At 29.9% G+C, this 20384-nt stretch overlaps 1 protein-coding gene across 2 annotated transcripts in view; it reads left to right on the plus strand.

The window, feature by feature from the left end:
* Positions 1 to 19973, plus strand: part of Myo31DF (Unconventional myosin ID) — a 76993-nt gene extending 57020 nt beyond the window's left edge. Inside the window, exons 2-14 of one of the 2 annotated variants that reach the window (XM_076416103.1) lie at positions 1089 to 1195; positions 8581 to 8754; positions 11451 to 11486; positions 11834 to 12075; positions 13272 to 13430; positions 13498 to 14074; positions 14662 to 14981; positions 15037 to 15281; positions 15334 to 15551; positions 15619 to 15797; positions 17155 to 17557; positions 17612 to 17753; positions 18782 to 19973. In XM_076416103.1, coding sequence (XP_076272218.1) covers positions 1089 to 1195; positions 8581 to 8754; positions 11451 to 11486; positions 11834 to 12075; positions 13272 to 13430; positions 13498 to 14074; positions 14662 to 14981; positions 15037 to 15281; positions 15334 to 15551; positions 15619 to 15797; positions 17155 to 17557; positions 17612 to 17753; positions 18782 to 18980 — 3001 coding nt within the window. In that variant the 3' untranslated portion in view covers positions 18981 to 19973. The remainder of the gene's footprint in view (positions 1 to 1088; positions 1196 to 8580; positions 8755 to 11450; positions 11487 to 11833; positions 12076 to 13271; positions 13431 to 13497; positions 14075 to 14661; positions 14982 to 15036; positions 15282 to 15333; positions 15552 to 15618; positions 15798 to 17154; positions 17558 to 17611; positions 17754 to 18781) is intronic. The other variant, XM_076416113.1, reaches the window with a different exon arrangement.
* The last annotated feature ends 411 nt before the right edge of the window (positions 19974 to 20384 follow it).

Raw genomic sequence — 20384 nt, forward strand, 5'->3', positions numbered from 1 at the left:
TATGTATCTATATATAAACAGTATAATACCAAACAAGAGTTCTTGTCTGCATAAATGCATGTCTGTAGTGTATTTATAAATAATAGGAAAATTGAAAAGTTCTCGGCCTACCATAGTAAAACACATTTTTTGGCAATTTTTTTTTTAATTAACAAAATTTCATTCAAGTCCACTCGGATGACTATCGATTGGAATTTGGAGTGAAATGATGGAGTCATGTTTCATCCATTGTTACATATCGACGCAAAAACTCGGGTTTATTACGCTTGGTCATCTTCAAACACCGAATCCGAATCATCAACTCGTCGTTGTTTTTGGTCAAAAGTGAGCTCGCGCGGCACCCACTTTGCACAGAGCTTTCTCATACCCAAATATTCATGAATGGCATGATGTACACGTTCAGTTGATATCTTTAAAGTGTCTGCTATTTCATTCAATTTCAATTTACGGTCATTTTTCCCTTCAAAAAGCTATATTTTATCAACACACGAAATTCCTTTTTTTTCCATTTTTTTCATAATAACAAAAACTGCTTCACTCAAAATACTATAATTCACAAACTAATGATCCGAAAGCTGTCAAGTTTATACACGTATCTTTTGAGGGACTTTTCAATTGACTTGTTAATAACCCAGGTGAAATATCATCAATTTCAGGAGCCTTTTTAGGATTGAGGTTGTTGTCAATTTCTGTGGCAATTTCCATTGGGGAAATCAGATTTATAGCTACATCGGGCTGATAAACAATATTTATATCCGTTGTAGATTCGATATCATTCGGTTGAAATACGTTAGGTAAATGTTCTGCAATTCATCGTTGCGTCGAACCCATTTATTTTGATCATTTTTAATAGGCGGTACTCTAATCATTGAATTGCAAGTTGCTTTCCATAACGAGCTTAATTCACTTACATATTTCTCGATGCAACTCTGTTTATATTCTTTAATCTTTTGATTTGTCTGATGTATTGAGACTGAAAACGATTTCTACATTATATTTTTAAAAAATGCTTCATATTTGTTGTGTATTTTTCATGTTTGTGTCAATAACAAATTATATATATATATATATGCTTGTTTTTTTTTCAGATTCAGACATGGCTTTATATACACATACATTGGCGAAGTCTGCATATCCGTTAATCCGTACAAAAATATGAATATATATGATCAACAACATGTCGAAAAATATAAAGGTAAGCTTTTATTATGTTGGCAGGACATTTAATTTGAGACTGTCAAATATAATTATTTTTAGCGGTGTTTTTCCTTCGTAAATTTAAAATGTTATTATGATTTTCTAAATTATTCTTCGTCCCTAGCCATCATTTTGTCGTCTTGCTGTCAGTGTTCATTTTCTAGTGCCTCAGCTAGTAAATTGGTAGCAGTTTTAAAAGTTTCTATTATGAACCTCAAATATATGTTTGTATAAATATGTATATAAATAATGTGTGTATAAATTCTTGCTGTTTGACAACAAGTGAAATCACTTATTTTATTTCATAGTTTCTCACATTAACGTTTGCCCCTAAACCATAAATTGCAAGATTTTAAATTCTTTGCCTCTCATCTGATGTAATGTTTTCTGACAACCAACGCATTTTGTAATAATGGTGGCAGCACGACGCCAATACGGCTCCATTTATTTCAAGTGACCGTTTTAAAAAAGTTATTAAATCTTCTTTTTGCAGTCCCTTTTAGTTGTTATGCAAGAACAGTAAAATGCCTTACATTGCAGCTGATCTAATATGTTTCTTACATGCATTAAAATAGGCAGAAGTTAAAATTATCATTCATTTAATTTTGATTTATTTTTGGAAAGCTACAGTCAAGTATTTGAAATATAATTGAAATTTGAATAATTTGAAGTTGAATTACATTTTCAAAAATTAACTGAATGACTTACGTAATACCATACCAAATATGTACTTGTATTTCAATTGCATATTTTAACTACAAGTAATTCAAATATTAGAAGTACTACCCCACCCGCAATATAGCCCAGATTAAATTGAATTTCTAGATGTAATAAACTGCCTGAAATATAAAGAGTTGTATATAATGCAGATTTACTTATAACTATCATTTCCTATGGACGATATCTAAAATAATCTTGAAGATTGTTGTTAGAATTTATTTATTATTTATGTATTTTTAATTTATTAATAACATTGTATTAATGAATTACAAAATATTATGTACATTACCATTATACATACAAATAGTGTAAAAGTCTGACACATAGATGGCGAATTATGTTGCATAAAAAAAACTAATTTTGCCAAAAAAATGTGTTTTACTATGGTAGGCCGGAGACTTTTCAATTGACCTGTTAACTAATAATGATGTAAAATAAGATCCATTAAAATAGAAGTATAGAATTAAAAAATTTCTTAAATATGTATAAATATTTCAATTAATAAGTTTAGGTGTAAATATTTTTGATAATATATATAATATATATATATATATATATATATTCCCGGCACGGCAAACAATTTTTTTGCTGTTCTAGTTTAGTTAGGTCATTTGTCAAATCACCTAGGAGTGTTCCTTATTTTCATTGTTTCTTTATTCCTATTTTTCCTCATACGGTCTGCACCTTTACTTGACCTACCCATTGTAATATTACATAAAATAACTACCTAATTTATTGAGTAAATATATTACACTAAAAAGCGAAAAATAAAATGTTTTTAGCAAAAAAATTGAACCGACCTCAAAAAATAAATAAGGAATTAAAAAAAATACAATCAAACTTTTTAACACAAAAAAAAACATTTTAAAATAAAATATGTAATAATAATAGTTGACTTTGAAGTCGGTGCCCAGCCCAGACAATACAAAAAAATTAATTACCAACAAAACAAATCTAAATTAATATAACTGTTTGGGTTCTGCACCTACTTCAAAGTCAACGATTATTATTACATATTTTATTTTAAAATGTTTTTTTTTGTGTTAAAAATATGTTTGATTTTTTTTTTGAATTCCTTATTTATTTTTTGAAGACGGTTCAATTTTTTTGACGGTTCAAATATTTAATTCCTCATTTTGGATATTTGCTATCGAATATAAATAAGAAACAATTGAATTATCAACTTCAAATCTGCCTTCTTTGAGAGTTTGAGATGGATTTTCGTCCAACGATATATCGCAGCATCATCATAAGTTTCTAAAAGTTCTCATGGGCTTCGCCAGTAGATTTCTTGAACTTTAACAACAACACATCATGATTAGCGTTTGTATATACTGAATAACCCAATAATACTAAATAGAAAATGTAGATAAATGTTAAATCTATCGAATTTATCAGTTATGTTGTTTAACAGTTTCTTACATCGATAATTAACATTTTCCAAGATAGATAAATATCACCAAAACAACACTAATCGAATAAGAATATCCAAACCAATGTCTTTTATGCCAAATATAATTTCAGCGACACACGACTCTCATAACCAATTTAAAACCAATAACAATCAATTAATTAAACGTTTAACAATAAACGGAGAGTTTTGGTGACCCATTTTCTTTTCGAGTCAATAACTGTGATGCAACTGCATCTGTTTTTTTCCTGTATAAATGTTTTTACGATGATATCACCGCCTAATAAGGAATAATCTTACCCGCGTATTCCTAATCATATCTGAACATATCCTATTGACTTTGGCAGAGGTGTTATAAAGGTGGATATTGCGTATCTCTGATATATAATATTATTTCATGTTTGTATTTAGTAATATAAAATATCACAAACAATTCGTTAACACTACTAATTAAGTCATTTTAATCTTATCGCTACAACACCTTCAAATCTAATACGATTTAATACGGAACATACCTTATTAATACTGGAATTATATGAAGTACATTTGGCCTTGATTTTAACACGTTGGTTGAAAAGTTTACAAATAAATAATATATATACTGAGTAGATACCGCCTTTAACTTATTTATGTCTAAGTTTCCACCATTTGAGAAAAGAAGGCACTACTAATAAATTATATTAAACTAGCTAACCCGGCAGACTTCGTACTGTCTCAATCGATAAATAAAAGACCTAAATGAATGACAATATTATGGCTGTCAGATGGCATCCGATCCAATGCTATTTTGAACATCACTACATAGTATAAAACAAAGTCGCCTTTTCTGTCCCTATATCCCTATGTGCTCTTAAATCTTTAAAACTACGCAACGGATTTTGATGCGGTTTTTTTCAATAGATAGAGTGATTCAAGAGGAAGGTTTATATGTATAATACATGCATAATATACTAAGGCAGCATTGCTAATTTTATAGGTTTCTAACGTGATGTCGTAAATTAACCTATTTTTTTAGGCTTATTTAGCAATTAGTAAAAACGCTGCCTAACCCTACGAGTTAGATCAAATTAATGTACTACAGTATTGTACACCATAAAAAGGTCTACAAAAAAGTCCGCGATGGTATATGTTTATCTTTTAGGGATAACCCACATTAACCATTTTTATTGTTTACTTTTTACGTGAGAAAATGGCTTATTTACGAAGCTATTTTAAGCAATACGATATTAATCCTTATCGAATTAAGTACCTTAAATACAGTGTGCTAATTGCATATAGATCAATATGGTTCCTTACAGCATGTAAATTAAACAAATATTTTCGGAGATATTACAAATTTAAAATTTGCGTTTAAAAATGTGTAATGTAATAAAAATTGTATGAATTTAGATATTCCAAAGATAGCAGGAAATCTTCATAGTAAGTATAGGGGAAGAGGAATTGTTTTACTCCAAATTTAATGCGTGCAGGCCAAGGGCAATAATGAATGAACCAAAAATACTGGATCGATTTTAATCATGTTTTCATTGAGTGACATAGGCATATATATTTTATGCCCGTGCAAAGTCGGAGCGGGCCGCTATGTTTTTATATACAACGTTCATATTTTTTCTGTAGTGTATTTAATTTAGTATCAGCATTGCACCCGTGCAAAGCCGGGGCGGGTCGCTAGTGTTTACTAAATTGTCTAAATTGTTGTTCTGTTTGTTGTTGTCTTGTACTGATGAAGAAACATTTGTAATTCTTGGACAATGGTTCTCTTTACTGTTATCAACTTTCGCATCTGAATTGCCCATAAAATAAATTTGTAAAAATTGATGATCTGCATCTGGTAGTGGTAACAGCGCCCCCAGTAAGTGATAGATTTGTCCTTGTATCTGTAATTTTTAAAGATTGTCCAATAATTATTTCTGATATATATTTTAATACAAACTTGAATATCATAAAAAATATTTGTTATATTTTATTGTACATCAATAAGTAACAAAGATATGAAGATACTTAGTAAATAAGATAAACTGTTATGGTATACCTTGAAAGTGGTCATGAAATTGTCCTGTATAATATGTGTAGCGCCAAATGATGTCATCTGGAAAAAGCTGTTACATTTCTGAATGTTAGCCAAGCAGTGCTTGGAAATAATCCTATTCCAATCCCAGAAATTAAAGACCGTAAAGGATCTGGTGGTGGGACCAACTGTAGCAATTTTACTTTGCCTCCAGCACAAAATCCAGTAGATTTACCACTGTATCTTAACGCCTTGCAATATTTACAAATTGTTATCATTTCGCCAATTGTTACGGTTGCCGGCACAATAATCTATTGCCGCACTATAGTGGAATGCAGCTCGTTCCAGGATCACAGGAGCATTGTGTCTGCAGAATCGCTCAATTTCATTATGTCGTGCTCGCTGTTGTTGTATTTGATATGCAGGAACTCGTTGCATTCTAAGCCTATCTACTTCATTGTCACTCTCTAAAGAACGCAATTCTGACATAGCAATATGACTATTTTCTTGATCTGTCTCTCTCTGGTCATCAATGCGGTTAGCACGTGAGGTACCTCTTCGCACATTTGATTGACTGCGACGATCTTAGTCAGGTCGTTTTCTCCCCGGCATCGGGACATCGTAAATTGTAATTAAGTGAGAAAAGTTCTCGCGCAGTTAGCAGTAAAGCGTCACTATCACAAAAAATCAACAAAAAAAGAGCACATAATTTGGAATGTCACTATCACAAAGTATCACCGAAGTTAAGAAAGTTCTCGCGCACATAGCGGTAATCGCCACTCAAAAGATAGAAGGATGCACTCTTTTTCTGAGGTATCGATCCACATAGAAGATGGATCGACATATTAGTTGGTTGTCAAATGTCAAATATTATGGTTGCGTTCAGAAATTTAATTTGTGACAAAACTAAAGATTTATCAATTTATATAAAAATAATATGATATATAGTTAACAATTGTATTTAATCTAAATAAAAATAATCTGATAGTTAACAACTGTAGTTAGCTAAAATTAAGTTTATTTTTACCTCCTGAGAATAAAGGTATAAAAATTCTAATTAGTTATTCATTTTCAACTATTCTTTGAACTATATCTGAACGACGGGGGACACATCAAAGAAAAAACTAAATTTTTGTTTTTATTTCATTTCGAGCATTATCCTATTTATTCACCTTTTAAACCTTCCCTGGACTTCCACAAATAATCAAATCAAATATATATTTGTTTGTTATAAAACTATCAAATTGATTATAATATAATTAATTATAACCTCTAATTATTAACTATTTTAAAATTGACCTTTGGCAATATAGTTCACTAGTAGTACCAACCCAAAACTAATTTTATAGGCTGATTCGATTACATTTTTCAACATATTAGACAACATTCTGAGACTTAAAATAAGGAAGAAAAATTTGCTTCGAATTTTACATTTTTACCAGTTGCAATTGGCAATATATTCCACTTTTAATATGATAATATTAAATATAGTGATAATATTATGCAAACAAGTATAAAAACAAATATTCCACAAAAGAAGAAACTAATAAACAACTATTAAAAAAATTGTTTTACATTAAACTGTCAAGTTGCACATTTATTAACAACCAAAAAATAAAGATACATAGAAGGCGATCTCCGCTACATAAACATGTAACCCAGTTTTACTCGTATTATTTACCAAAGGGCGCCATACTAATATTTTTAGTCAGAAATTAAAAAAAGGATTTTAATTAAAACTTTTTTTTATTTTAATTATATATACAGTAATATTTGTTTAGGCATTAAATATAATATATGTAAATGTTCTTCATTCATCATTAATTTTCCATTTTTGCAACATCTAATATGGAAATATATGTAAAGTCGTATTTTTGAAATTCTATTGACTTTTGTTATCCCTAATATAAACACGTAATTATTATTTTTCCTATTACAGTATCCAAAGGATGCTCCAATCAATAAAACAAACTATGATCGAGAATTTTAGCTATATTAAGTATTTTACATTAATTTTGATAATTAATAATAAGTCTTCTCATTTTTTCCTATTTAAAAAAAGGTAGAGTGTTGTCTGATGCGGCGGAATATGTAACCAAATCAGAACATAAAATTCAATTTCGATTGTTACTAATGGAGCATGTTGCCAAATGTCTGCAAAGTTCTTCAAAATATTAGTATTTCATTATAAATCAAAATCAAAATAAACCAAGAGTCAGATTTGATGCGGATAATTTCTATTAATTAATTATTTGGGCCAAACATATGAAGCGAACAGACAATCCGCCAAAATGTTTTGTAAATAAACTATCTCGAAAATTAGTTAACTATGGTAAAAATAATTACTTATTGTTTTCTCTTTTTAGCTAAAATAATTGTGTTTTTTATAAAACCACAAAATTTTTTCAACAATCTTATATTAAATATTAATTTATTTTTTTAAATTGGAAAATTAAAGTAAAGTTCTGTACCTTCGATACACAACAATAAATAAATTTCAAGTTTTCTTTTAACAAAATATTAATATCTCAGATTTTGTTACTTAGAATTTTCATGTTAAAATACGAATTTCGATTTTAAATTCGACTTGTCAAGATGCAATAATCGTGAATATTTGCAGTTTGTTTTTTAAAGATGAATACAAGTCAACTGAAGCCTCCTCGGCATATTTAACGCGTCATTCAACTTCCTTAATGACATCATCTACAGTAAAATATTCATAACTTAACTATAAAAAAATCTCGAACTATAAAGTTCGATAATAATTTAAAATATCCTTTTTAATTTTCTCATACTTTTAGGAATAATTATACTGATGCTGTAGTATTCCCCCATATTTCTTCGTCAGTTTTATCTCTGTGGGACATTATTACATAACAAGCGCATTCACCACATTTCTCAAGAGGCATTCATCATATTTCGTAAGACCTACGTAGAAATAATATTTAGTTTCCTTTTTGTTGTTGAAATATCGAGTTTTAAATTTTTCACTAAAGTTTGACATTTTTATATTCATACCTGTATACTTATATTTTTAACGTCCGGAATTATTTTAAGGTATTAATCGTAAAGCGTCTGCCAAACAGATCACTTTTATAAAAAAAAATATAACGGTCAACACTTCAAGTATGTTATCGTCAACACATTATATCGGGTTTTCCAGGAATATTACTAATATAATCTATATTTTTAAGTATGCACTTAATAAACTCGAAATTAAACTGATACATTGTTCTTTTTTTAGGTCGAGAACTATTCGAAAATCCTCCACACGTCTTTGCCATCGCTGATGCCTCGCATAAGGTCATGAAGCAACAGAGGAAGGACACCTGTATTGTTATTAGTGGAGAGTCAGGCTCAGGAAAGACTGAAGCCTCGAAAATCATCATGAAATATATTGCCGCAGTCACCAATCAAGGTATATGGAATTGGTGTTATTCTTCATAAAATATCAGTCAATAACAACTTATTGAATATTATCTCAATTGTTTCAATAAGCCATTGGCACTTCACTAATAATGATTAATCTTATCAGAGACTCTATAATAATTAAGCAAATACCATTTTTTTGGAATTATGATGTGACATAACTTCTTAGAATCGGAATTATCATAAATATCTTATTTGTATTGTTAATTTACTTACAGGAAAATAATTCCTTATTTATTATATACTCTAGTCGATCTAATTACAAACTTAAACGTTAAAATAAATTTTGTATTTTAAATAAAATAATTCATATTTTACTTTTATACCGTGTAATCCGAAATTAACATTTGGAACATACTGTTTCTTTTTTAATTTATGGTCTTGATTGAATGGTATTTTTAATACATTTTAATAATATATTTTTGAATTTAATTAAATTTCTTAATGCTTAAAAAAGTAACTGATAATTTATAGTGTTTACAACATTTCGACTATTAATAGTATGAATTATTAACATACATGAGAAATTATGTATTAACCGCCATCTATTGAGTACTTAGACTATACTTACGTCCAATTTTCCCAAATAAATGTAAAACTATCATCTATCAACAATATTTTAAACTATATAAATGCTCATGCTGTTTTCTATCCTAATACACTGTTTTAATATATATTGCTTCGTTATTTTCTAAATAATATTATCGAATAATATTTACCTATATAAATATGGACGTTCAAAGGTAGCTTCTTTTTAATATAATTTTGTTAAATATTCATATGTAAAATATTTGAACTTTAAACTTGGATCTTACATGACACACAATCATTTTCATATATAGTTAGAGATGTTTTTTTAATTAACTGGAATTTTGGATTCAATTCAAGATAGATGTTCTTATAACAGTCCATTTAGCTCGATTGTGCTGATAATGTGAACTGCTAATCGATGAAAGTGGTAAATTGCGTTTTATATAATACTGAAATATCAAATACACTAAAAACTTCTTAGTCTGTAATTATATGCATCTGAATACAGAAAGTGTTCCAAGACCAAAAGTAAATAATAAAATCAATTTAAAGAGAGATTTTTGACAAACAATATATTTTATTATTGCCTAGTTTAGGAAAAGATTTAAAGAAATTTGTAATTTCTTCTTATTTTCCACTTTTAAGAGACCTTTCAATTCAAATTGATATTTTGTTGTGGCATTAACAATTTGCCTTTTAAAAATAACTTTAATAAAAATCCCCATTTACCATTCAATTGTAAGTTAAAGCTTCTTCTTCAGTGAAATCCTGGCAGGTTGTGCTTACTTGGATTTTTTGAAACATGAGTTGTGAATTGTTTGAAATATCTTTCTACTGCTTCGAAATCTACGGATGCAGCTTCTGTATTTTTTACAATACATCCGCCGTTTTTATGTTTGAAATCCTCCATTGTCGGGTTCATTTAAATGTTAAAATGTGTAATTAGTCTTCTTGCGGATTCTAATACCATTTATAGCGCTTTTTGCTGGTTACGATCTTTTAAACGGCTTACGGTTCTTATTAAATTGCATCAGAGGAAGTTTTGTGGATGTTAAGGTTGAAGCTATTAAATTCCTTATTTGATTTTTGGATATCATTTAGGGACTCAAAATTATACCATATTATGTCAGTTGAACCAATAATAAATTACCACGAATTCTGTTCTTATCAAAATATATGGCACATGATGTATGCTTTTGATAAATAATTTAGGGGTAATGACACTTTGTAAATACGGACTTGCCACGAGGCAGAAATACAAAGAAAATAAATCCGTTAATAATAAACGGCAGAATTGTCTAACTACTTTTTACTAATTAATAGATGTATACCCAATACAAATACAGGCATTAAATTAATTTTTTTTCGCTATTAAGAGAACTGTGAATAAGTAGTTTATATTGTATTACTATTATTAAACGCTTTTATTACTATTAATTCTGATATATCATTCTTCTAACTTTTGGCTCAAGATAGGGTTACCAACCATACTTTAACCTTTCGCGTAAAAACAAATATTCATTCGGAAATAGTTTTAAGATTTGGCTAATCTAAATTTAACTAATGAATTAATAAAATGTTAGATGTCAGATAAATAAAATACTGCGTTATTTACTTTTAAAGAAATCTTAAATAATTAGTAATCGTTTTAAATTGCATAAAATTAGTAATTATTGTTGTGATCAAGAAAAAATAAAAAATAATTGAACTAAAAGTGTCACAAAAGCATAAATCCCAACAGGCAAATTCATTTTATTGGATAAAAAGTTGCAATATAGACATAAAAATATATCTGCTGGTTTAGTGGAAGTAACAAAAATCTTATTTAATCCCCTTTTGTGTAATTTCATTTTTTTGTGAGAAAAATATTTTAACTAACGAAGCTGGTGAGAAGAAAGAAGTCATCCTTCATAAATGGATTTGAGACTTTTTAAAAGGCCCAAAAATATTAACGTATGTTAAAAACACCCTAACATATATATTTCTTTTTTCCATTTTAAAAATTTAACACGTTATTTTTCTGAAAAATATTTGGTAATCCTATCTCAACATAAACATTGTATACAAATAATTAAAGCGATTTGTAAGAGATATATTAGTGAGTCGATACATTGTACATATATAGGTATTGATAATAAAATTTCATTTCTCTAGGGAAATTACCACCATTGGATGGAACAGATAGAACAAGTAAATACACGATGTCTCGTTATGTGTTGTACCAAGCTGTTTGGTGTGGCCAACTTACTGCTCATTTATTTATATTTTGCTTCGCGCAAAGTTTTACTGATTGTGACTAATAAGTCAATTTATCTAGCTGTTTCTTATTGATCTATATCCCATTAGCTGTCAGTCGATGGTACTAATTTCACAAACTAAATTTTCTATTCGAATCAAAAAGTACCAATATAATCTTTGAACAATTAATTATAAAATACCTTTTTGGTTTGAATAAATTCAATACACTGAGTGACAATTAACCTTACTATTTAGTTGTGTGTTTATAATTACCTAATATGTGTAATATCTGTTTGTAGAGGGTAAACATGAAATTGAAAGAGTCAAGAACATCCTGATTCAGTCCAATGCCATTTTGGAAGCATTTGGAAATGCAAAGACCAACAGAAATGACAATTCCTCCCGTTTTGGTAAATATATGGACATCCACTTTGATTTCAAAGGCGATCCTATTGGCGGACATATCAGTAATTATCTCTTGGAAAAATCCAGAGTAACTGCACAACAAGCTGGCGAACGTAACTTTCATTCCTTTTATCAGGTAGGTTTATCGGCTATTTGGTTATGAATCAACAATTAATCAGTAATGTTTATTTTGTTATCAATTAGAGTTTATATTATTTGAGATAATGGTTTGCATTTAACCATTTTAGCAGATATTTAATGCTTTCTAACATATTTTTCAAATATATGCTTGTTTTCAGTTTTCCTTCCATTTTTTCTATTATATTTTAAGAAGTCTATGTTATATTTCTCAAAATATTAGTAACTCTAAGAGAACCATCTATTTTTTAATAGACTCTTATTGCAATAATGATATTTTTGCTAATAATATTGACAGAGATATTTTTGCATAAATAATAAACAATCATGAAGTGTGGTTTCAACGACAATGTCAAAAATAAAGTAATTCGTTTTATTAATTATTTAATATGCCTAGTACAATATTAATTTATAAAATAAATTAATTACTACTATTGTATAAGTACTTGCATTAATACACAAGCAAGGCGAGTAGGGGATTAATACATCAGTATATATTTGCCAAATTAAAATAATACTAAACTACTTAAGCTAAAGTTAAGAATATACTAAACAAGTTCGTGTGGTTTGGTTCGCTTCAATTTTCTGATTTACTGCGTGTAGTCCACTAGTACTGATCACATCAGTTACTTCGTTTATTCGTTTGATTTTAAGGTCATCGTTCAGCTCTTCGTTGGTTACGTTGCGATAAGCATTGGTTACTAGTTGGTTTGTTGTTTTAGTGCAAAATCATATTTGAATCACATAGGCCCAAATTGACTTTATTATTGACTGATTAACCAATATCTTTAATTTTTGGTCTAGTTGAGAGTATCTTCCGACTAATCAGTAAACTTACTTGACTTTGAGTCTAATCTATTCTGCTTTTTAACATGATGTTTCCAGTTTAACCTACCATCGAGATGTATGCCGAAGTATTTAGTTGATTCTACTTGAGAAATTGGGGCATCTGTCAGGTGATATAATTAGGTTTTTGTCATTTAGCAGTAACACAAAATTAACATTGAAAGATTTTGAGCTATTAAGCTTTATTTTCCGGTCTTGTAGTAATATTTGTAGATAGTAGCCCGCAATCTTAGACAGGGATATCTATACGTCACACGCACTATGTATTTAAATTCTTCATATGCAGCCATTTAGACATATATTATCTCTAATAAAAAATGCTTTATTGTTATTGTTTTTTTGTCTTAGTTACTATCTGGTGCTGGTGATGACCTTCTGAAAAGACTGAGGATTACACGTGATTCAAACCAGTATTTCTACGTTAAACAGGGAAATGCAGCCAAAGTGGATACTATTAACGATAGAAATGACTTCAGAAATGTAACAACTTCCTTAAATACACTGCAGGTAATAATGAAATAGCCTAACGACAATCTCAATATCTTTATATTTATAAAATATTATGTCATTTTAGTTTTCTAAAGAGGACCAAGACACGCTTTGGAAAGTAGTTGCAGCTATCCTTCATTTAGGTAACGTGGAGTTCAATATTAATGAAGAAAAACTGGAAGTGACAAGATCACAGAGCGTTGATAACGTCGCCGAACTTCTGCAGGTGCAGAAGGGTGAATTGGAGACAGCACTGAGCGAACGTGTCATAGCTGCTCGTGGAGACATTATGCGAAAAGAACATACTGAATCGGAAGCCACTTACGGACGTGACGCTTTTGCCAAAGCGATCTACGAACGGCTTTTCAACTGGATAGTGCAAAAGATTAATGCTGCCATTGCTGTAGATGCGAGTAACTTCCAAAAAAATTATAAGAGTTCATTGATAGGAGTGTTGGATATCTATGGTTTTGAAATATTCGATAATAACAGTTTCGAACAATTCTGTATAAACTATTGTAATGAAAAATTACAGCAGTTGTTTATTGATTTGGTCCTTAAACAGGAGCAAGAAGAGTATAGGAGTGAAGGTATCGAATGGACAAATATTGACTACTTCAATAATCAGATTATTTGTGATCTTGTTGAAGCTCCACATCAAGGTATTACAATTTTTAATTAGGTATGTGAAAAGGTAATTCACGTTTTGATGCATTTGTTTTCTTTAGTTAATTAATTTGATCTCCCTTATGACTCACAGTAACCAAATTACAAATCTTTTATTCGTAAACCAGTAATTTTGATACTGGCCTAAGATGCATTGTTTTTTGATCGGTTTTATGGTTTAGTCAATTATGGATAGAATAACAAAAATATTACTAGTATAACTATCTCAAGTTATGAATGAAAATACTCGTCAAAAACATGGGAAAAATTGTAAAAACTAATGGAAAATATTTTGATCTATATTGTCCCAATTTTTCCCAATATATATCATTTTAAAGTGAAAATGATCCTTCATTGAAAGTTTTCAATCATCGACATTTCATTACTTTCGTGCAGTTTCAACATCAACCTGGCCTTAGAGAAAAACCCCAGTGTAGTTCAATAAAATTTAATTTATTATCAAAATTTAATGTAAAATAACGTGAATTAATTTTTCTCGCGTCTAATATATATAGAAAGCAACAATGTTGTTTTATCTGCAACAACATTTAAAGTAGTTTACAAACAAAATATTGGTACATAGGTGTAATGGCGATAATGGACGATGCTTGTAAGATGACCGCAGAAAAAGTTACTGACGAAATGCTATTGGAAGCTATGGACAAAAAACTGAAAGGCCATAAACACTATATGTCACGACAGACCAAGCAATCGGAAAAGAGCCTTAGACATAAAATCGATTTTAGGATAACACATTACGCAGGCGATGTCACTTACTGCATCATCGGTTTCCTGGACAAAAACAAGGATACACTGTTCCAAGATTTCAAACGACTACTGTACAATTCGAAAGACGCAAATTTAAAAGCTATGTGGCCAGAAGGAGCTCAACATATAACTCAGGTAACAAATTTTATTTAGTAGCATTATTAATATTATATATTGCAAATATATCTAGATTACCAAGAGACCACCAACGGCAGGTACTTTATTCAAAACCTCTATGCTAGAATTGGTGAAAACTCTGACCAATAAACAGCCACATTACGTCCGTTGCATTAAACCCAACGAAATCAAGTCACCATCGAGTTTCGACTATGAAAGAGTAAAACACCAGGTCAGCTATTTGGGTCTCATTGAGAATGTTCGCGTAAGGAGAGCAGGTTTTGCTTACAGACAAAGATACGACAAATTCCTGAAAAGGTTGGTAGTTACGACATTATTTATCGATCACACAATATATGAGCTTTTACAGGTACAAAATGATTTCTCAATTTACGTGGCCGAATTTCCGAAGCGGATCCAATAGCGAAGCTATCAAGGTCCTCATGAAAGACGTTGGTTTAGATAATGACGTTAAATACGGAATAACGAAAATCTTCATAAGATCGCCGAAAACTTTATTCGCGTTGGAGAACTCTAGGAACCAGTTAATACCTGGAATTGTAACTCTTATACAAAAAACATGGAGAGGTAATATTTTATTTAAAAAAATGTCTTATATAGATGGTATTTTAGTTAGCATTTAATTTAATCATAGGTTACAAAGCACGACAACTATATAAACGTATGAAGGCAGCCCTCTTCCTAATCCAAGCATATCGCCGAAAAAAGATGAGATCCTATGTTAATCAACTACAAGTCAAATTCCGTAACGCTAAAAAGATGCATGATTTGGGAAAAAGTATTACATGGCCTGCACCACCAAAAGGATTGGAGGTATATATATTTTTTATTCAAAATAACCGCTTCAAATATGTTTTGGGCCTACACTTGGTTTTGATCTATCAGAATGTATCTAAATTTTTTTTATATTTTGCATTATTTGCCATTTATTATTGGATTGTCAAAATAATTTTACCTCAGCTTTAAAGTATTGGAAGTTATACTAATTTTTTTCACACAGAATCCGTTAGTTATGACTGTCGGGCTACTTCAAATTGATTAATTTTTGTGTTCTGCTTGGGTTGTACATGATAGATGATATATTTAATATCCTAGATAGATCTTTATTGCAATAATGGTGGAATCAATTATCGCATGAATTAGTATACCTTTTTAAATGTAAGGGTTTCAGCGCCCAATTTTTCATGTATTATCTCTTTATTCTGTTTTCGCTGAAATGCATAGTTGCTCTTTTCGATCTCCGTAGCTTGTGCTGTAAAATAACTTGTTGGACATATAAATAATTGGGTGGATGCGCCTATATGATGAATGCGCTGTATATATGGTTGCATAACTAAGTGTTAGAGTAGTTACCTGTAAATATAAAGTTGTATGAATGCTGTGGCACATGTTCGTGTTAAAGCCACCCGGACAGGATGAAGATCCCGCCATCTTAATTCATTCTGAGTTGTGGCTTTAACCGAGTTGTTTGTAAAATTAAATAGAGACCGACTCAATTGAATCCAGTGTTTTAATTGCCCAAACATCTTCACCAAATCGATTCTACAATATCGGTTCTAACAAACTATATTCGTAATCATGTGCTACCAGTTTAATTTTTTTTTAAATATAGCATTTTGCTGGTTTTGATTTTAACTAATTACGTTTGGTGTAGCAATATTTCAATAAAACACAACATCTTTGTACTAATCGTTGATCAATCGTTATTATCATCATTAATCCATAGTCGACACTCGAATATATTTCTCAACCAACACATTGCTGTTGGTGCCACAGGACCTCAAATATTCTACATCAAATTTTAGCACTATTGACGATTGGCTGCAATGGTTCTGGTCTCGGCTACTGCTAGCCTTTAATTTCTTGGATCGCTCTTGCATATAGTTTTTGAGATTACCCTTTGTATTTTCATTCAAAAAGTCGATTTTGCAATAGATAAAAATATCCGGCTGATTGTAATCTTCGTTTTTTTTTAATTTACTTCAAGCTTGTTTGAGTGAATGCTTTTTGAATGTAGTTTTTTTGAAATTGAAATCTCCATCGAAAGTAATTTAATCTAATATGAAAACAGAAAGTACTTTCTTGGCAATTCAATATTTTCTAACTTGCAACAGCATTTCTTTGTATGTGGTTTTAAAGTGTTTTGACATTCCTGTTATTATAATTGTAGAGTACTGCCCGACTTCTTCAAGCAGCACATCTCCGTTGGCGAGCATACATCATCCTTAGCCGTATACCGAAGAATGATTGGCCCCAAATGAAAGTGAAGGTCAGCGCAGCAAGCGTGCTGGTTAACAAACGCTCACATTATGGATTGGACCGCAAGTGGGAAGGCAACTACTTAAGCAAATTAGACGAGAATAGCAACTATACAATGTTCAATGAGGCAGTAAACAATTTAAAGAACGCAAAGCATTTGGGTCACGTACTTTTCTCGTCGTATGTAACTAAATTCAACAAGTTCAACAAAGTAGCTGAAAGAGTTATGTTAGTCACAGACGATTTTGTATTCAAATTAGACAGTGAAAAGTTCAGAAATATGAAAGAAGGCGTCCCACTGAAAGATTTAACAGGTGACTACAAGATATGTTTAGATTAATTCGTGTAGTAATAATAATTTTTCGTAGGTATATCTGTTACTCCAGGTCAAGATCAGCTTATAGTGTTACACTGTCCTGGTGGAAATGACCTTGTTGTATCATTGCATTGTCTAAAACAAGAAGACAGGATCGGTGAATGTGTCGGGACCATATGCAATAGATTCTTCCAGTAAGTATATTTCCATGTTGAATAGATTATTTATGTAAATCTTATCATATTTGCTTTAACGCTTTTCAGTTAAGAAAATTATTAATGATATTCTCGGCTTAATTTATATAAAATTGCTGATATCATATTTGAATTTGAACATTTCATCTTAATTCGCCTTCAGATTAAAATTATGTTCAACTAATATCAATGTTTAATTTTCTGAGATGATGTATCTTGTGTAAAATTATTGAAGTTATCAGCCATAGACTTCAATCCTTTTATACACCTCTTCTTAACTTCAATTTCGTATAATCAACGTCAATTTTAACTAAACTTTTTAAAGATATTTTTATAAATAGGTAATCTGTATTGCATTATCACTTACCAATAAACATTTATGAGGTTATAAACAACTAAGTTGTATATAAAGACGCTCTGTTTTTAATCAGTTTTATTGTAAATAAAGGTGATAAAACTGCAAATAAAGGTGATAAACACCTTCACTATATTAGGTCCAGGAATTCATTCTTATCATTGTTTCCTTTGAACAATAATTTATTGAGAAAAATTGCTATACATTTTATTTAGTTGAAATAATTTCATATTATGTTATTCGCTAGTCTTTTCTATAATGGTTCTTCACTTATGGTTTTTCGAAAACGCTTATGATCACAATTTAAGAAAAGAAGGTTTTCTTTCTACTATCGCAGCAAAAGAAGCGCAAACATGACATCTGCTAATGAATGTTAACTGACAATGGGTGTTATATTTCCTTTTTTATTACTTTTTAAACTTTTTTAATTTAATTTTAATAATTTAATAATCTTTTAATTTAATTTAATAATAATAATAATTTTAATGTAATATTTGGTAAAAACATTTTTTATAGAATAGTAATATTAAATACTAAAAATTTCCTTTGTTTTTTTTTATTGGTAAACCTAACCTGGCAATTTATTCTCTTCAAAGAAAGTGAATTACAATTAAAGTTATTAGTAAGCTTATGTAAGCACATGATCGCTAATGTTTCTATTGTTATCTTACAGGCTCAGGAAGATGGAATTACCGGTTAAAGTCAATAAGGTAATTCAATGTTCCCTTGGTGGCAAACAACGACTGATCAATATCAACGTGTCCTCTGAGGTGCAGAGCGCCACCTTCCGAAAAGACGGAGCGAACATACTGTATATGTTGCCATCGAGTTTTGCCATAATGGAAAACGGAAACAATCACTTTAAAAACTAGTCTAGTGCTAGGTTCACATGCTACTTACTTATACAATTGTTGTTTAAATTTAAGTTTATCTTTTTTACAAGGATTTTTACGTTACAAAGATGAAACTGAAATGATATACAGGTAATTAATTTATATGTTCTTCCAAAGATATATATCTTTAAATTATTTCTTATCGATAAGTAAAACAGGAGTGCCTTGTTATAGGGGTCTTTATGAGCGTGTATTTTGATAAAGATTTTTATATATATATGTACACAGGGAGCATTTAAGAAGATAAAACTTCTTGTAGATTGCAATAACAAGATACAGATATTTTGTTAATATATTGTCTGGTAAATATCATAGCCAACTCATTGTATGTAATTGTTAATTTTTGTATAAACTGAAGTATTATTTGTATGCTATAATAATATCTGTGTTACGCTTTTCCCACTTTATAAATCTATTTAAGTAGATAGTACTTAAAAAAAAGCTACAAGTTTTTTATTGGGCTGCTTCAATAAATATTTTGATCTAAAAGATTAAAGTATTTAGAGAAACAACTCCCAACAGAAATATTTTTTATTGTTATGCACGTTGAAATAGTTAATTATGATGGATACGATTTATTTCAGCTACCATGTGAAATATTATAAAACCGCGTTATTTATTAGCTACTTTTTATCATGAATCAATTCTTGTACTGTTAACTATTGTGTATTTTTAAAAAAGGCCTTTATTTCATCGTCAAGCGTGTTAGTTTTCGAATTTGTTTAATCAATTTCGCTGGTTTAAGACAGACGTTCAACGTTCTAAGGCATTATTTTTCACTTTTGTGATACCGTATTACCACTAGTCTTCAAATGCTCTTCTCGACACGCTTTTTTTTGGAAATACGTTTGTTAGTGCCATTATTAATTTGTAAAAATATCGTTGTATCCAAGATACTAATGTGCCTTGAGAATATTGTTTTATAAATGTCAAAAAATAAAATAAAATAGCGAAATAAATGCATTTTATCGATGATGTTTTATTTAATCGATTAACGTTAACTAATCCCTTAATATTTTTTGATGTTAGGTGTGTAATAACGAATATAACTTTTTTACATCTATATAGGCTTTAATTCCCGGAAAAATATTTTGTTTACTTAAAATTTGTTTGAATATCTCTAATATTTTGTAATTTAACGGTTTATCTATATTTATTAACCACATGCAACATTTGGATGTTTATATAGTGTTCTGATGCAAGTTTGAACTGAACCAACAAATGGTAAAGTGATTATTTAGTGAAGTTTTATGTTTCTTCATCAATATTCAAAAAATTCCTTTCTGTTATTTATAGTTAGAACTACAAAAGGGGAAAATCACCAGGAGTGGTTGAAGTCACTACAGACGTAGTTAGAGTGGGAGGCAATACTTTCTCGACCAT

This window comes from Rhynchophorus ferrugineus, unplaced genomic scaffold (genome assembly GCF_030347505.1).
Source record: "Rhynchophorus ferrugineus isolate W39M unplaced genomic scaffold, kcgeb_rfMv2 rfM1, whole genome shotgun sequence".
Taxonomy (NCBI): Eukaryota; Metazoa; Arthropoda; class Insecta; order Coleoptera; family Curculionidae; genus Rhynchophorus; species Rhynchophorus ferrugineus.